The 13,850-nt window shown below is 43.9% G+C and overlaps 1 protein-coding gene across 5 annotated transcripts in view; it reads left to right on the top strand.

Moving 5' to 3' along the window:
* The window catches only part of tbc1d1 (TBC1 (tre-2/USP6, BUB2, cdc16) domain family, member 1), a 62,729-nt gene that overhangs the window by 20,255 nt on the left and 28,624 nt on the right, over positions 1-13,850 (top strand). For 3 of the 5 annotated variants that reach the window (XM_031876280.1, XM_031876279.1, XM_031876283.1), the window contains 12 exons: positions 2,255-2,845; positions 5,305-5,394; positions 5,502-5,606; positions 6,672-6,804; positions 7,034-7,125; positions 8,658-8,774; positions 8,897-9,019; positions 9,206-9,348; positions 10,022-10,282; positions 12,164-12,280; positions 12,414-12,530; positions 12,747-12,880. In XM_031876280.1, the coding sequence (XP_031732140.1) occupies positions 2,255-2,845; positions 5,305-5,394; positions 5,502-5,606; positions 6,672-6,804; positions 7,034-7,125; positions 8,658-8,774; positions 8,897-9,019; positions 9,206-9,348; positions 10,022-10,282; positions 12,164-12,280; positions 12,414-12,530; positions 12,747-12,880 (2,023 nt within the window). The remainder of the gene's footprint in view (positions 1-2,254; positions 2,846-5,304; positions 5,395-5,501; positions 5,607-6,671; positions 6,805-7,033; positions 7,126-8,657; positions 8,775-8,896; positions 9,020-9,205; positions 9,349-10,021; positions 10,283-12,163; positions 12,281-12,413; positions 12,531-12,746; positions 12,881-13,850) is intronic. The other 2 variants (XM_031876281.1, XM_031876282.1) reach the window with 2 other exon arrangements.

Here is a 13,850-nt window from a genome sequence, read left to right on the forward strand (position 1 = left end):
GAGGGAGGGAGGGAGGGAGGGAGGGAGGGAGGGAGGGAATAATGAATGGCCCAGTCTGAACATGAATATCCAGGAAGCCGGACATGAGCAACAAAGCCTTTTCTGCTGCTCTGTGTCAGATGCTTGCTTGAATCTGTGAAGTCTAAAAATGAGTGTTTACATAGATTATATCAACTGCATTCACAGCCAAGTAATACTAAATCAGTATCATCCATAACCTCTGTATACATTGCAGTTTCCTGGATGGCAGTGAGTGTGTGTGTGTGTGTGTGTGTGTGTGCAGGTGTTGTTTCAACTCGTCATGCTCCACTTATTGATGACCAACGGCTGCATCCTGACTGCTGGATCCATTTGGGATGTCAGCCAGGGGCGCAGTGTGTTGGAGGGGCAGAAAACACAGCTGTGGTCCTCTCTACTGTAATGCAACTGCAATTGTTAATATCAATGGGGGAGTTGATATAAAAAGACGTTCAGCTGCTGAGTAAACAAACCGACAGCGTTGCTTGTGTCCTGCTGTTTATTCTTGCCGTGCATCATCCCAGAATGAAAGAGACTAAAGCCCCCTGACATACTTTCCACGTCTGTGGACTTGTAGCGATCGTCCTGATGCACCACAGCTCCATCCATGCCACCATTTAGGGTCCGCGTTGATCTGGCTGGCACCAACTGAACTGGAGCGTGGCAGGAAACTGGAGTATGCGCATGAGTACAGTCCGTGCTGTCCCAAATTTTGGGCTGTGTCTACACAGGGTCAGTGTGGACATGGGCGGATGACGGCATGTACGTCACGCAGAATAAAGCGGACTCTAGCGGAGGCAGAAAGTGTTATCTGGTTTTCTCCGAGATTGAAATTCTCAACTTTAATTGATTATTGTAAAGTGAAATGGTCAGTGTGTAAAACATATGCACATTTTTATTTTATTTTTTTCAAGTTGCCAAGTCCAAAAAGTAGGTCATATGTTTCACAACACTGTAAAATGCTCCCTTTTCTGTAATTAATTTAGCAAAACCTTGTGGGCGATCGGTTGGTTGTTATGTCATTGGATGGACAATTGCTGGTGTTACCTTCTTAAGAAGGAAAGCGCTTCTTAGTGCGTAGGATTTGGTGGCATCTAGGTATTAAATAACCCTGACCCATGCATCGCATCAAAAATGACCTATTTCAACCTGTTTGGTCTCATGAACAGCCTAATCGCTTTGTTTGAAATATAACTGCAGGCACATTGCAAAAGCTTTGAAGACTCGTTCCATTTTCAGCTTTGAGTCTGTTGTTATTGTTTATGTACAGAATAATTAGGTTAAAAACTAATTTAATATGCTGCAGCTAGTTTTACGTTTATTTATAATTCATTTATGGCACTAGGTAGAGTGCTCTTAGTGCACTGTGGCTGATTTAATTAATCTAATGATAACATGCAGATTTTGTTTTTCCCCCGGTCGACTAACGGTTTGGTTTGAAGAGTAGGTAGACTTTCAGTCTTTGGTTGACTACAGCCCGAGTTTATTTAGCGAGCGGTAGGAGGAAAAAAGGAAAGGAAGGGTCAGGAGGAAAGGAAAGAAGGGAATCAAATAAAAGAAGAGTGAGTACAAAGCCTGCTTCGAGACTAACTGTCCCAATTCGGCTCCTTTTCAACACACACCGTCACAAGGGCGGCTCCATTTCAGGGAACCATGACACACATATGGCAGGTGAGCTCATGGTGAGGTGAAGAGAATCAGTAGGTATTTAGTGTTTATGCACTATTGCTTCTGTAGGCAGCCGCCTGTTCATGGACGTGTGCCATCATATGAGCACACAGTCTAACACGAAATGAAGAGGGCGGCTATTTATTATTACAGTACCTGGAGAAAGACTTCTATTGTGGCAATGAATGTGACGGTACTGTGAACCATAGGTTTAGTACACTATGCCAATTAGTTAGCTTGAACTTGAATAAAGTAGTGTGCATGTTAACTGGGTAAAAATCTGTGCACTGGCTCCGTTTATGCTCCACGACATCATCTTTATAGAGGTTCAGATCCGTGTATGCAGTGAGTTTGGAAACGTTCCTTTTGTTGATCAGGAAAATTACAGATTGCTGCGTGTTTCACCTTTTACTTTAGGGTTCATAGTTTTATCATGGGCTCCAAAAGTTCTCAAGGTGATTTTTTTTTTTAATGTTCAAATGGATGTGATACTCATTAGGCACTGTGACGCAGCTGTGTTTTATCACAGTAGTTTCAAATTCCTATCTCCTGCTTGCTATCCCTCCAGGTTCCCGAGATCATCAGTACGTTGAGGCAGGCCGGGAAGAGCTCGGCGCGCAGCGATGACATCACCTCCACTTCCACCAAAACGTCCTCTGGAGGCAACGACCCCCCCGAGACATGTCGCTCGTCTCTCTCAGCGAAGGCGACCTCCGCGGCACCCTCTGCTGCCCTGTCTCCGACAGCCTTTTCCAAGAAGTTCGAGGTGCTGTTTTGCGGCCGCGCGAGTGTCGCTCACAAGAAAGCCCCCCCGGCCCTGATCGACGAGTGCATCGAGAAGTTCGGCCAGCTGCATGGCTCGGGGGCGAGCGACAAAGGAGTGAATGGCGCTGGGTTGGCGGGCGGGCTGAGGAGGGCATTGACCTTTCAACCCAACGGACTCGAGAGCGGCGACGTCGGTAACGGTGCTGCGGGGAGCCCAACCACCGGGAAGCGACCCGTCATGTTCAAAAGAGACCCCAGCTTCCCCTGTCTGCAGGCCCTGGATGAGAATGGACTCTCACCTGAGATCTCTCACACCAACACTACTGAGGCACACGCCCACTCCGCTGGAGTCCAGCCCACCAGCCTGCAGGAGAACAGGACCATGCTGTTTACGGTAATTCTCATGAACGGACACGCACGCTACCACTAGCAAGTAGGCTCTAATTACTCCCATTTTTATTCTCTTTGACAGATGGAACCCATCACAATACTTGCAGTACTTCCCCAAGAAATCAAACAAATTCTCGATAACTATATCTGTCAGTCAGTGTGCCAATCATTGGGACCATATATGCTGTATATACTCCATATAGTTCTTTATGCATTGTCTGCAGAGATGCACAACCTGGAAAAAAGTGTCAAGTTGTCGCACACAAAATTCACTCACAACAGTGCACAGAGGTTTTTAGTTTTTAGAAGGAAAAACGGTAAAGATTTACTCCTGGTAGAGACCTGCGAGGGAAAATGAAATCATGCAAAAGACAATGTTGAATTGCTGCACATTGTCAGCAGTGAGTTAGAAATGCAACTTTTCAGTCATGGCCCTCATCAGGCATCCTGACTTAGGACTGAAAAATTGCATTGATAATAAACTAGAAAGGTGCACTCGGTAGAGGTGTATCTGCAGCGACACCAATGGGCTGTAATGCATCGTAAAACGCACTTCATTCAAACTCGGGTACAAGCGGCTATAGATGCAATGAATAGTCTTTAAGTCGTCATATAAGACACGTAATACAATCTTGGCAAAAAAATGTAACTCTCTGTTAGCTCTTAGCTGTTAGCTAAACACACCGTCCAAAACAATAAAAGTAAGCAAACTGTCCCCCCCCCTGTGTCTCTGGGCGCACAGTAGTGGCTGGGGGCTGGCGATGCCCCTCCCGGCCGGGGGCCGGTAAAAAGTAGTGAGTTAGGAGTCAGTCAATGGCAGGACAAAACAGGCAATAAAAGGTGCTTTAAACAAAAAGTGTGAGTTACCGCAACCATGAGCATGCAGTCATGACTGGGCCCCCAAAATATTATGCAGTTTGCTGCAGCAGAATGCATGATTAGCTGTGGACAGACACAAAGGTGCATATTTACTCACTCACACACTTGACTGATCGCATGATCCCCGTGCAGTAGATAATAATAATCTGTCGCACATTCATTTTCACGTACAACCTATTAGAAAAACAGCACACTGTTTCCCAGACGGACTCTTTCATGTGACTTCTTCCGGCTCACACACAATGGTTTTCTCAGATGTCTTTGTTGAGAATAACAAGAGAAGTGCTGTAAAGTGCAATTTTGGATTCCCTGAATAACAAGTCCTCACACTCGCTCCTAAACGACAGAGACGGGGAGAACAAAAGAGAAAAATGAATAAATCTCCTAATGACTCAGCAAGAGAAAGTACTGACTGCTGTTTAAAAAGAGCTTAGTCACACTCCCCTTTCTCACCTTTATGTGGCCTCAGTGACTCTGCTGCCAACAGCTTTCCTGTTTGTCCCACAGACGGGAAATGTGACCGCTGGCACAGGAACCACCAGGGCCTGCTGCTGTCCCTCAGGGCATACAGACTTGTTATTGCCACTGATGATGCATGCTGCTGCTGCTGCTGACATGGGTAGTAGACAGAATGACCTCATCATAGTGACATCAGTTTTTCCATTTATTTATATTTTATTTAGGAATTTATCGCGAGTTGCGATAAAAAACACTCTAAGATTGAGTGTGATGAATTTACAATATCACGAGTGACTTGAAAAAGCTGTCTAGCTTTCTGTCATGGAAGTGAAAAACAGGAATTATCATGTTAGAAAGAAGAGATGCACTCAATGTTGCTATTTATTTAATTTTTTTAATTTTATCTTTTATTTATGCTGGGAGACTTATGATTATTTGTGCCTTATTTAAAAGTTTTATTGTTTGTCCCGTCTGTGATGCAATAATAATATTTCTTTCTTAACAAAATGAAAGTTATTCCAGTACATTTGAGTGATTTAGAGTTTTAAGCATATTTTGATGATTATCGTAATAATGTGGTAAATCTCAACTAGGACCATGTTGACATACATTTATTATATATCGTCCCTAGATATGATTGATTTCCATACAGCAGAGCATTGACTGGCAGCATGTTAATAAAAAGAATAGCTGTGCTCTGGATTTAACAGACATGAGATCAGCTGCTTATTCAAACCACTGAGTCCCTTTTTCTTTTGAGGAGTGATAGTGACTCATGTCCTAATGATGGTATGAATGGGGGATATCCACTGAAGTGGAACTGTTCTAAAATTCATAGGTACTTTTTCAACAGACAAATGAAACTACCTCATTTGACAAATCCGATTATAACTGAAAAGATTATTTTTAGGCTTCCCCTTTATATCACGTAATCACTGACCCAGACTTCAGTGTGAGGAATCTGAACTTGAACCACAACTAGTTAAGTGTGCGAGGCTCATTATTGCTGTCACAACCACACCACACACAGAAGCACACACACTACACACCGCAAGACCATTGAAACACCCACACTCAGAGACACAATTAGATTCACTGTTTTCTCTTTGTCTGTCTTTGCTGCAGGTGGGCAGGTCTCAGATCTTCTTGGTCAGTCCAGACACTAAGAAAGTTGCCATAGAGAAGACGTTCAGAGAGATCTCCTTCTGCTCACAGGTAGGAATGAAGCACTGCGTTTCTCCACAATACTGTCTGTCCAGGCTTGTGTGGGGTCTTTAAAACCCCATCCTGAACCCTGAAGCGCCTGATCTTCTCTCTTCCAGGGTATCCGTCACGTGGATCACTTCGGCTTCATTTGCAGGGAGACGGTGGAAGGAGGAAGCTGCCACTTTGTGTGCTACGTGTTCCAGTGCACCGACGAGTCGCTGGTGAGAGACGGATAATGAAAAGAGAGAATGCTAGAAAAGGATGGGACGTAAAGGAAATCATAATAATTCACATGTTTTGCCGTTTTTATTATGTTCGGGTTGTCCATACGTCTTGTTTGATTCTCTTGAACTTGACATCTTAAAAAAAAAACTAAAAAAAACCTGGAGGGGATTTCTTTCAATTTCAGGGTTGACCTGATTTAACATTTGGTGGTCAAAGGGCACTGTGAACTCACAATCACATTTTTGGACACAACACAAGAATTCCTCTGCTAATTATGACAAATTGATGAAATGATGAAGTGATGACATTTTGGATAGACATGTATGTGAACTGCAACACTCCAAATCGGCACGTCTGTGTTGGTAACATTCATTCAGTCATTCATAATGCACATCTACAAACCTAAAAACAACTCTTGTATAATTGTTCATTGGAACACAATGCACAGTTGAGCATTGTGTTCACTTCCTGTAAATCATTTCACATATATTTCCATATCAGTACTTCCCACTCAGTTTAATTTAACACCTCTAGAGTTTGCTTTGGGTTTACGTCCGATTAATTTGTGCTCGAAGTCTTGAGGCCTATGACTCAGAGTTCTGTGCTCCGTTGACTCATGGTGTGTTTGATAAAAAGCCTCGGTCATGACACGGCTGTACTGTAGTATCTGACTGCTGCCAGAGTAAACTGGACAACCTGTGGGGAAAAAAACTGCACATCCTGTTTACTTTACTCTTATTTTTACTTCGACCAGTTTTATACGGCATATGTTACTGCAAAGACCCAGATTTTCCACGTATATTGAAACTTACTAGAAACGTACTGAAACTCCTAGAATTAGGAAAGGACAAAAAAACACCAAAAACAATATTAGGTCAAGAATGGGGTGGATTTGTTCAAATAGCTGTTCTCTGGTGGAATGCAGTTCTGAAAAGAAGCTAATGTAAATGAATACGGGTAGAAGTAAACCCATAGATGCACTGACGATATCGACAGGCTGTATGTTGAAGGATGGGTGGAAAAAAAAAAAGCATAAAGAAGAATGTGTTTTGCTCTTGTAGGTGGATGAGATCATGCTGACTTTGAAGCAGGCGTTCTCTGTGGCTGCCCTGCAGCAGAATGCAAAGACCCAGAGCCAGCAGTGTGGCGACTGCCCCATGCAGCAGCTCCACAGACTGTGTGAGAGGATAGAAGGTAGGCAGCTGCATCTCTGTACTGCATCCCAATGAGTATAAGGTGTATTATGCTGCTGAATTAAGTGACCTATAAACTATAGGGGGTGTACAATATAAAACTGCCACACCATCGACCCTCAGTACCCCACATATCGTATGAACATACACCTACTATAAGTAAAACAAATGTGATGTGACACTAGTCTTGTCTCCTGCGTGTTTTTATCCTGCATTTACATATTTTTCAGGTCTGCACCCATCTAAAACAAAGCTGGAGCTTCAGAGACACCTGGCCACTCTGGACAACCAAGAGCAAGCGTCGGTCTTTGAGAACACTATGGTAACGCGTCTGTCCCAACGGTGCACATGTGGGCCCAAGTGTCAATTCCTAGAGTTCCCTCTGAGGCGACCGCAGCTAGAAACACACCAGTCAGTCTTCAGGTCCCAGTGAAACAGAAGTCGGAGTGTCTTTAGCTTCTCCACTGTGACGTATTTCACAGTGAAGTAACGTTTGAGTGGTGTGCAGTTACGAAGAGGGACGTAAATCACATATTTTCCATTTTATTGGGCCGCTAAAAAAAACGTGGGCGGGATTAGAGTTTAGCACCAAACTGAGCTACAGCGGACTTTTGGCTCCGCCACACCTCCTCCACCTGTTGTTAGATCAGGAGGAGGAGGCGGAGATGAAAGGGAAACTTTGCTGAGTCCGGGCGCCGTTCATCTGCAGTGACACAGAGCCGGTTAAAATCAGCAAAGACTCCCTTCAATGAGTTAGACCTCAGACACGTGGTGTCTTATCTTCCTATCTCTCCGTCTTGCCCTGTTGCCTACTGCGATCCACACCCGGTGAAGTGCGGTTATATATAAGTCTCATTTGATTGGATACATTTTTGTAAACGTCCGCGTGCAGGACGAGTCATCGGACATTTAGAAAAGAATCAATCAATCAGGTTTTATTTATAGAGCACCTTTCAAACAAATCAAATCCAATTCAAAGTGCTTTACAAATGATTGACAAGACGGAAATGGAGAGAAGGTGAAGAGACTGATGCACACCAAATAAGGCCACGTAGTGCCTCATAAAGTAATAAAAGAACTTTAAAAATCCATACGAAACCTAACAGCTAAACAGTGTAAAGATTTTCAAATGGGTGTAATATGTGCTCTCCTTTTGGTCTTAGTTAATAATCGGTTAGCAGAATTTTGACCTAATTGAAGCTGACTTATTGTATTCTTTGTTTGACCAGAAAGAAGGGCGTCACAGTAGTCCAGCCTAGTAGTTATAAAAAGCCAGGGATGCAATCATGATTTTGATGTATCACCGTGGAATCACGTGTTTTTCACGAGGAGCACTGATCTGCCTTTACACATGACTTCAATATTCCTGCCACCTCATCTCTGTGTTCTGGTCTGTTTCACTCTCTGTGGCTCTCTCAACACGTCCATCTGTTTTCCCTAAAAACACAAGTGGACTGTTTGATAAATCACATCCGTTTAAATGTTGCAACTTAATCTGTAGGCCCGCTGATGTTATTTTATCCATCATTGGTACTACACATTGTTGACCAAGGTGAGCCTTGGGAGGAGACCGCCCTCAAGTATTTCTCTATGACTCAGCTGACATCTGCTGGTGATGTGGCTGAACTGCAGCACCACATCAGTGCTGATCTCTCAACATGCTTTACTAACACAAAACAGCACAGTGTGTCCACTCTTCTAATGTAATGTAGCTATTGTCCACTCAAAACCCCTCACGTTTGGATGCTGCTTTTATGTCAACACTTGCAAACTCTTCCTCACGTATCATTTATTCGGCATGGTCGAAAAAGAAAAATGTAATATAATTCTTTTTGCATTTTGTGTGTGTTTCAGAGGGCTCGTCCTAAGAGCGACCAGGAAGAGAATGAATTGGTGATGGCCTCTTTGAGGGATCTGTATGAGGAGAGGCAGAGGAGCCATCAGCACACTCTGCCTGGAGACAGCAAACAGGTCACTTTATTACAAATATCCCTTTCACTTAGAATGAAATAAGTGTCATACTAAGCTTATACATACTCCCACTCACTCCCTGTCTTCGCTGTCTCCCTCTATGTCTCTCCATGTATATGTAGGTGTGTGAGGAGGCAGCTTCAGCCCCAGTGGATCCACAGCAGAGTAGCAGTCGGCAGCGACTCGAGCAGTTCAAGAGCCGAGCCAAGCGCTCGCTAACAGAGTCCCTGGAGGGGATCTGGAAGGTAAAACTGTTCTTTCTTTCTTGGTTTGTATTCAGTAGTGCTCAAGTAGTCACTTGTATACATGGTACGCTGTCATTATTGTGATCTAATATAGAAGAACAGGCCTTTTGGAGGACATGGTAGTTTTCATAATCGTTAATCTTTACACTTTGAACGTAAAACTTGAAGTAATGTGCCTGTTGGCAGGGGAGCAGCAAGGCCCGAGCTCAGAGGGACAACAGTGTAGGAAGCGATGGCGGCATTTATACGCTCAACAGCAGCCAGGACCAGTCTTGTCTAGATGACCCCTTGCCCGCCTCCTCCCAGCTGCGACCCACCAGCCCACTCAGGTAAACACACTTGCCCACACACACACACTGACTCATATCTTGGGACAGAACAGTCAGGGATTCAAAGGTCAGAGCAGTTCTACTTGGATTTCATTATCGTAGAGGTTGATGAGGCCCTGAGTTCCAAGATCCTGAACCCTGGGTTTGTGAAAACCCAGCCTCCAGAATAGATTGATAATTCAATGTGTTTTGAAATCTCTGTTTAGCTTGAAAACGGTTGCTTGCAATACCAGAAAGGACAGAATTGGTCTTTATTCATTGTCAAAATCGGTAACGAGTATCACTTCTACACAACGTTTAACTGAGACTCGCTCCAAATCCACTAAACCAACCTGTAGATCATCTGAAACGATTACATGAGTCTATGGAGCAGAAACGGATAGTTGTTGTTGGAACCTGGTCAGAACTGGCTTATGCTATGCTATGACTGGCCAGCCTGCGTTAGAGGGCGGGACTTAGCGAAAGGTCTATTCAGATCGGAATATATTTAAGTGTAATTACACGATGATTTAATTATTCCAAACTTTATTGGACTCCCTTTAACAGTGCATATTATAAACTTAATTTCACCTCACACTTCTTTTTCCCTTGGACTACATAACACGTGTGTGTGGTCATGAGATTATGTGGTCACCATGTTTTTCTCCTCACACACTTTCCTCGTCGTCTTCAGGTGCCACAACTCAACAGGGGACCTGAAGCGCCTTGACTCCTCTCTCCCCCTGTCCCCCTCCGCTTCCTCTCAACCCGGCGACGCTCAGCCTCAGGGCTTCCGCCGACGGGCCAGCACCTTCAGCCACCCTCCCACCCCTTCCTCAGCAGAGAGCTCGCCGCTGCACGCACTGACTCGCATACCGCAGGACCCCGCTGCAGCCAGCAAGCCCAAGCTCGTACGCCACTACTCCGTCAGCACCGACACACCACACCAGAGCAAGTAAGGAGAGCGTTTCTGGTTTCAATAATTTTTACATTCCCAATGATACGTGTTGCAACATGTCTCACATTAATCACATCCAGTACGCTAGAAATGTCTCAGATGTGAAGGGGCCGCCCATCTCTCTGCCATGACATATTAAGTTGAGCCGGAGAACAATGAGAGGATTGGTTGCAGTTGCATTATGTTTACAACTTGTATCCTCTTCCTGGATCAACGACTGAAGCACATAGTTTCAAACCCCTCGTGTAACTGGTGACGATCAGGAACGAGCCTGTGACGGCAGTCTCACGGGTGGTTGAGTGCATGTTCAGTGGAGCGTGTCATCCCCTGGTTTCCTCTATGTCGGCAGGTGCAGCTGTGTCAAAGGGAAACAAGACGTGTAGATCATCTATAAAGAGCTACATATACAGCCGGCTTAGTGCACAACGTAGTCGAGTTCCTGTCAGCAAAGTGCTGCTGTTAAAATCTTGGCTGTTGACGTTATTTCCTCTGCACTTGAAAAACTCTTCTCCCTTGTCTGTCTGTGCGATAAACCTCTTGACATTAAATCAAACTCGCACTACTTTTTGGTTATTCTGAGAAAGAAAATAATCCATGTAATGTGGATAGGATGATGAAGCAGGTGGGAGCGTTTAAGTTAAGAAATTCCACCAATTGTACACATCAAAGTCTGTTACCAGATGTTAGGGAGTACTACTGCCTATGTGAAAAAGATGTATAAAGCCATAGAAATAGAATTGGAGTAGAACGGACATTGAACTGTTTTCCGTGGATGTTTGACTGGTACGAGGGCTCGCCGGGAAGAGAGCAGAGGCTGCTCCGGATGGCTGCCTTGTTAGCTAGGCAGCTTGACCTTGGCCCATTTTCTTTAACCAATGTAGCATTAAAGCATGCCCGAATTAGCTAGCAAGCTTACTAGCATACCGCTGGCTAGTAAGAAAGCTAGCTTGCTAATTCCACCATACTTTGATGCTACACTGGTTACAAAAGATGAGCTGAACAAAGTGCGTTTACTACATTGTGATTAGAGTGTGTGGATGAAGCGGTGCGTTGTTAGACTCTTTTACTCTGACTCTCTGCGCTTTGCAACGTTACTACTCCACTGCTCTTTTTAGTCGTTACTGCAAAACCTCATCTCAGTGAGTCTGCAACGTGCCGTAAGTCGATTTGGTTTATACGGAAGTTAGCCGGCTACAATGGTAGCAATGGCAGCGGTACACATAAAAAATGGCCGCCGATACATTGATTTGAATTGGAATGTCCTTTCTTCTCCTGTTCTATTTCTATCAATACATCCTTTTGTGGCTCCAGAGGGAGCTGTGGGATCTGTGATCGTTTTCAGTAATTTGTCTGGTCTGGAGTTTCAAATGAAAATAAATCTGGGGTCGTGTTGTCAGAAAGACGTTAAGGTTACCAGTCTGTAGCCTGCTGCTCATCTGTGCTGGAGGCTACATTAGCCACTTCTAGCATAGCTTGTCGAGGTTGCATTGTGGGTAATGCAGGCGGCAGGTTTTGACAAGTAAGAATAACTCGTGAAACAAAACCGACGGTATCTCTGGTTCTGCTGTGTTCTTTTAATTACACCCAGGTAGATGAGCCTGATGTGCTTTCCGAATATTGAATGGCTTCAGTTATGTTTGTAATGTTGCCGTCTAAGGAAAAGACGATATTAAAACATTTTTACCAAGCACTTTGAGATGATCAACCAAAATTCTCTCATAAACTATATCTCCCAACTCTATTTAAAAACAAAAACTTTTTCTTTAATTTTCCCTGCTCTTTCTCTTCCCCCATTTTTCAGTTGTCACCTATTTTGTTGTGACTTCCTCTGCTCTCTTTCTCTTCGCTCCCTCTTGCTGCACTCGCACCGTTTCTCAGACATCTCCCAACCGACTCCGCCTTTCCTCCTGTTCCTCCCTGCCCTTCATCTCCCTCTTTTCTCCACCCTCATCACCCTTCCTCACCGTCTAGTGGAGCGCAGCTCAATAAAAGACGGTGAGAATCCCGCGCTGGTTTTCAGTTTAACTCATGCATTTCTCTCAAGGCCTGTGTCTCTCTTTGTGTGAACGGAGCCCTGCGTTTCTCTTTTCATCTGTTTCCTGCCTCCTTTTTTTCACCTCCATCTCAGTCCTCTGGGTGGTCTGCGCGCTCGTCTCCCCTCCTCCGCCTCTGTCCCAAATTTTCTGAAATTTACATTTCTGGCCCGTGTCCAAGAGTATGACTGTCCCGATGTCCCAAAGAGCAGGTACACACACACACACACACATGTACACTAAGTAGTCACGTCCATGTCAGTGTGTCCAGCACAGTCATAATCTGTGCTCCTTGTTTCAATTAAGCTGATTTTATGTACAGTATATTTTTGGATATGTGTGTATATGAATGTGTGTGTACACAGTTTATGGTATAAACTAGGAGGACATATTATGTAACTATTCGTGTGTGCGTGTTTGTGTTTCAGTGATGTAGCAGCTCTGTCTGCAGCGAGTGCAGCATGTGGTGTAGGGGAAAGCCCTCTGCGCAGCCACCGCCACTCGTGGAGGCAGCAGATCTTCCTACGGGTCGCCACACCGCAGAAGAACACAGACACCAATGGTAAGAATGGACACAGTCACTGATTGACTTAACTCTATGCAAGGACTAACGAGTGGTAGTAAGAAGTTGACATTATCCGTCAATGTCTTTCCTAACTATCAGCCGTAAAGAAAGTAGAAAGTCGTTTGGCCAATTTCTGGTTTGTCTCCTTTTGAGTTGAAATGAAGGCCCTCTCGGATGCAAAGAAAAGATTATTCCTTATAATGGTAACATTTTCATTGGATTAAAACTGCTGACTCAGTCCCTACACAGTATTTAATAACTTGTCCAAGAAGGCGATCATGCTGCCGTGTCATTTAAATACACCCAACGCTTATGTTTAATGCACAAAATCTAGAGCCCACTGGAGAGAAAACCGTGGTTGTTGGTTGACTAAGGATGTGTCACACTCTTTTAGACACTGAAGAGGAAGGTTTGTCCATCGCAACAATGGGGTCACACGGAGGTCCTGTGTTGCGACTTGCGCGCAGGAAAGAGGGGCGTAACACAAGTGTTCTCACAGGGTAAAGGAAGCATGAGATCGACCTGTGGATTCACACGTTACGAGTCTTTTCAGGGTTTGTTTTTATCCTGCAGTCACAGTCCAATTATTCAGAGGACAAGATATCGCCTCAAATATACAATTCAACTATTCAGCAACAAGAACTTTGAGAAACAGCTTTGTAGAAAAAATATATTTTCAAGTTATACAAATTGGGTCAATACATTACTAGTAATTATTTTGTACCTACATACTGATTATTTGGCTTTTTATTTGCAAGAATCTGGCGATACGATACGTATCTCAATACAGAGGTAATGATTCAATGTATTGCGATATGTGTGTGTGTATGTATATGTATGTGTGTGTGTATATATGTGTGTATATATATGTGTGTGTATATGTATGTATGTGTGTGTATATGTATGTATGTGTATATATATATGTATGTGTATATGTATGTGTATATATATATGTATGTGTATATGT

The sequence above is a fragment of the Anarrhichthys ocellatus genome, unplaced genomic scaffold (assembly GCF_004355925.1).
Source record: "Anarrhichthys ocellatus isolate YVR2014 unplaced genomic scaffold, GSC_Weel_1.0 scaffold107, whole genome shotgun sequence".
Taxonomy (NCBI): domain Eukaryota; kingdom Metazoa; phylum Chordata; class Actinopteri; order Perciformes; family Anarhichadidae; genus Anarrhichthys; species Anarrhichthys ocellatus.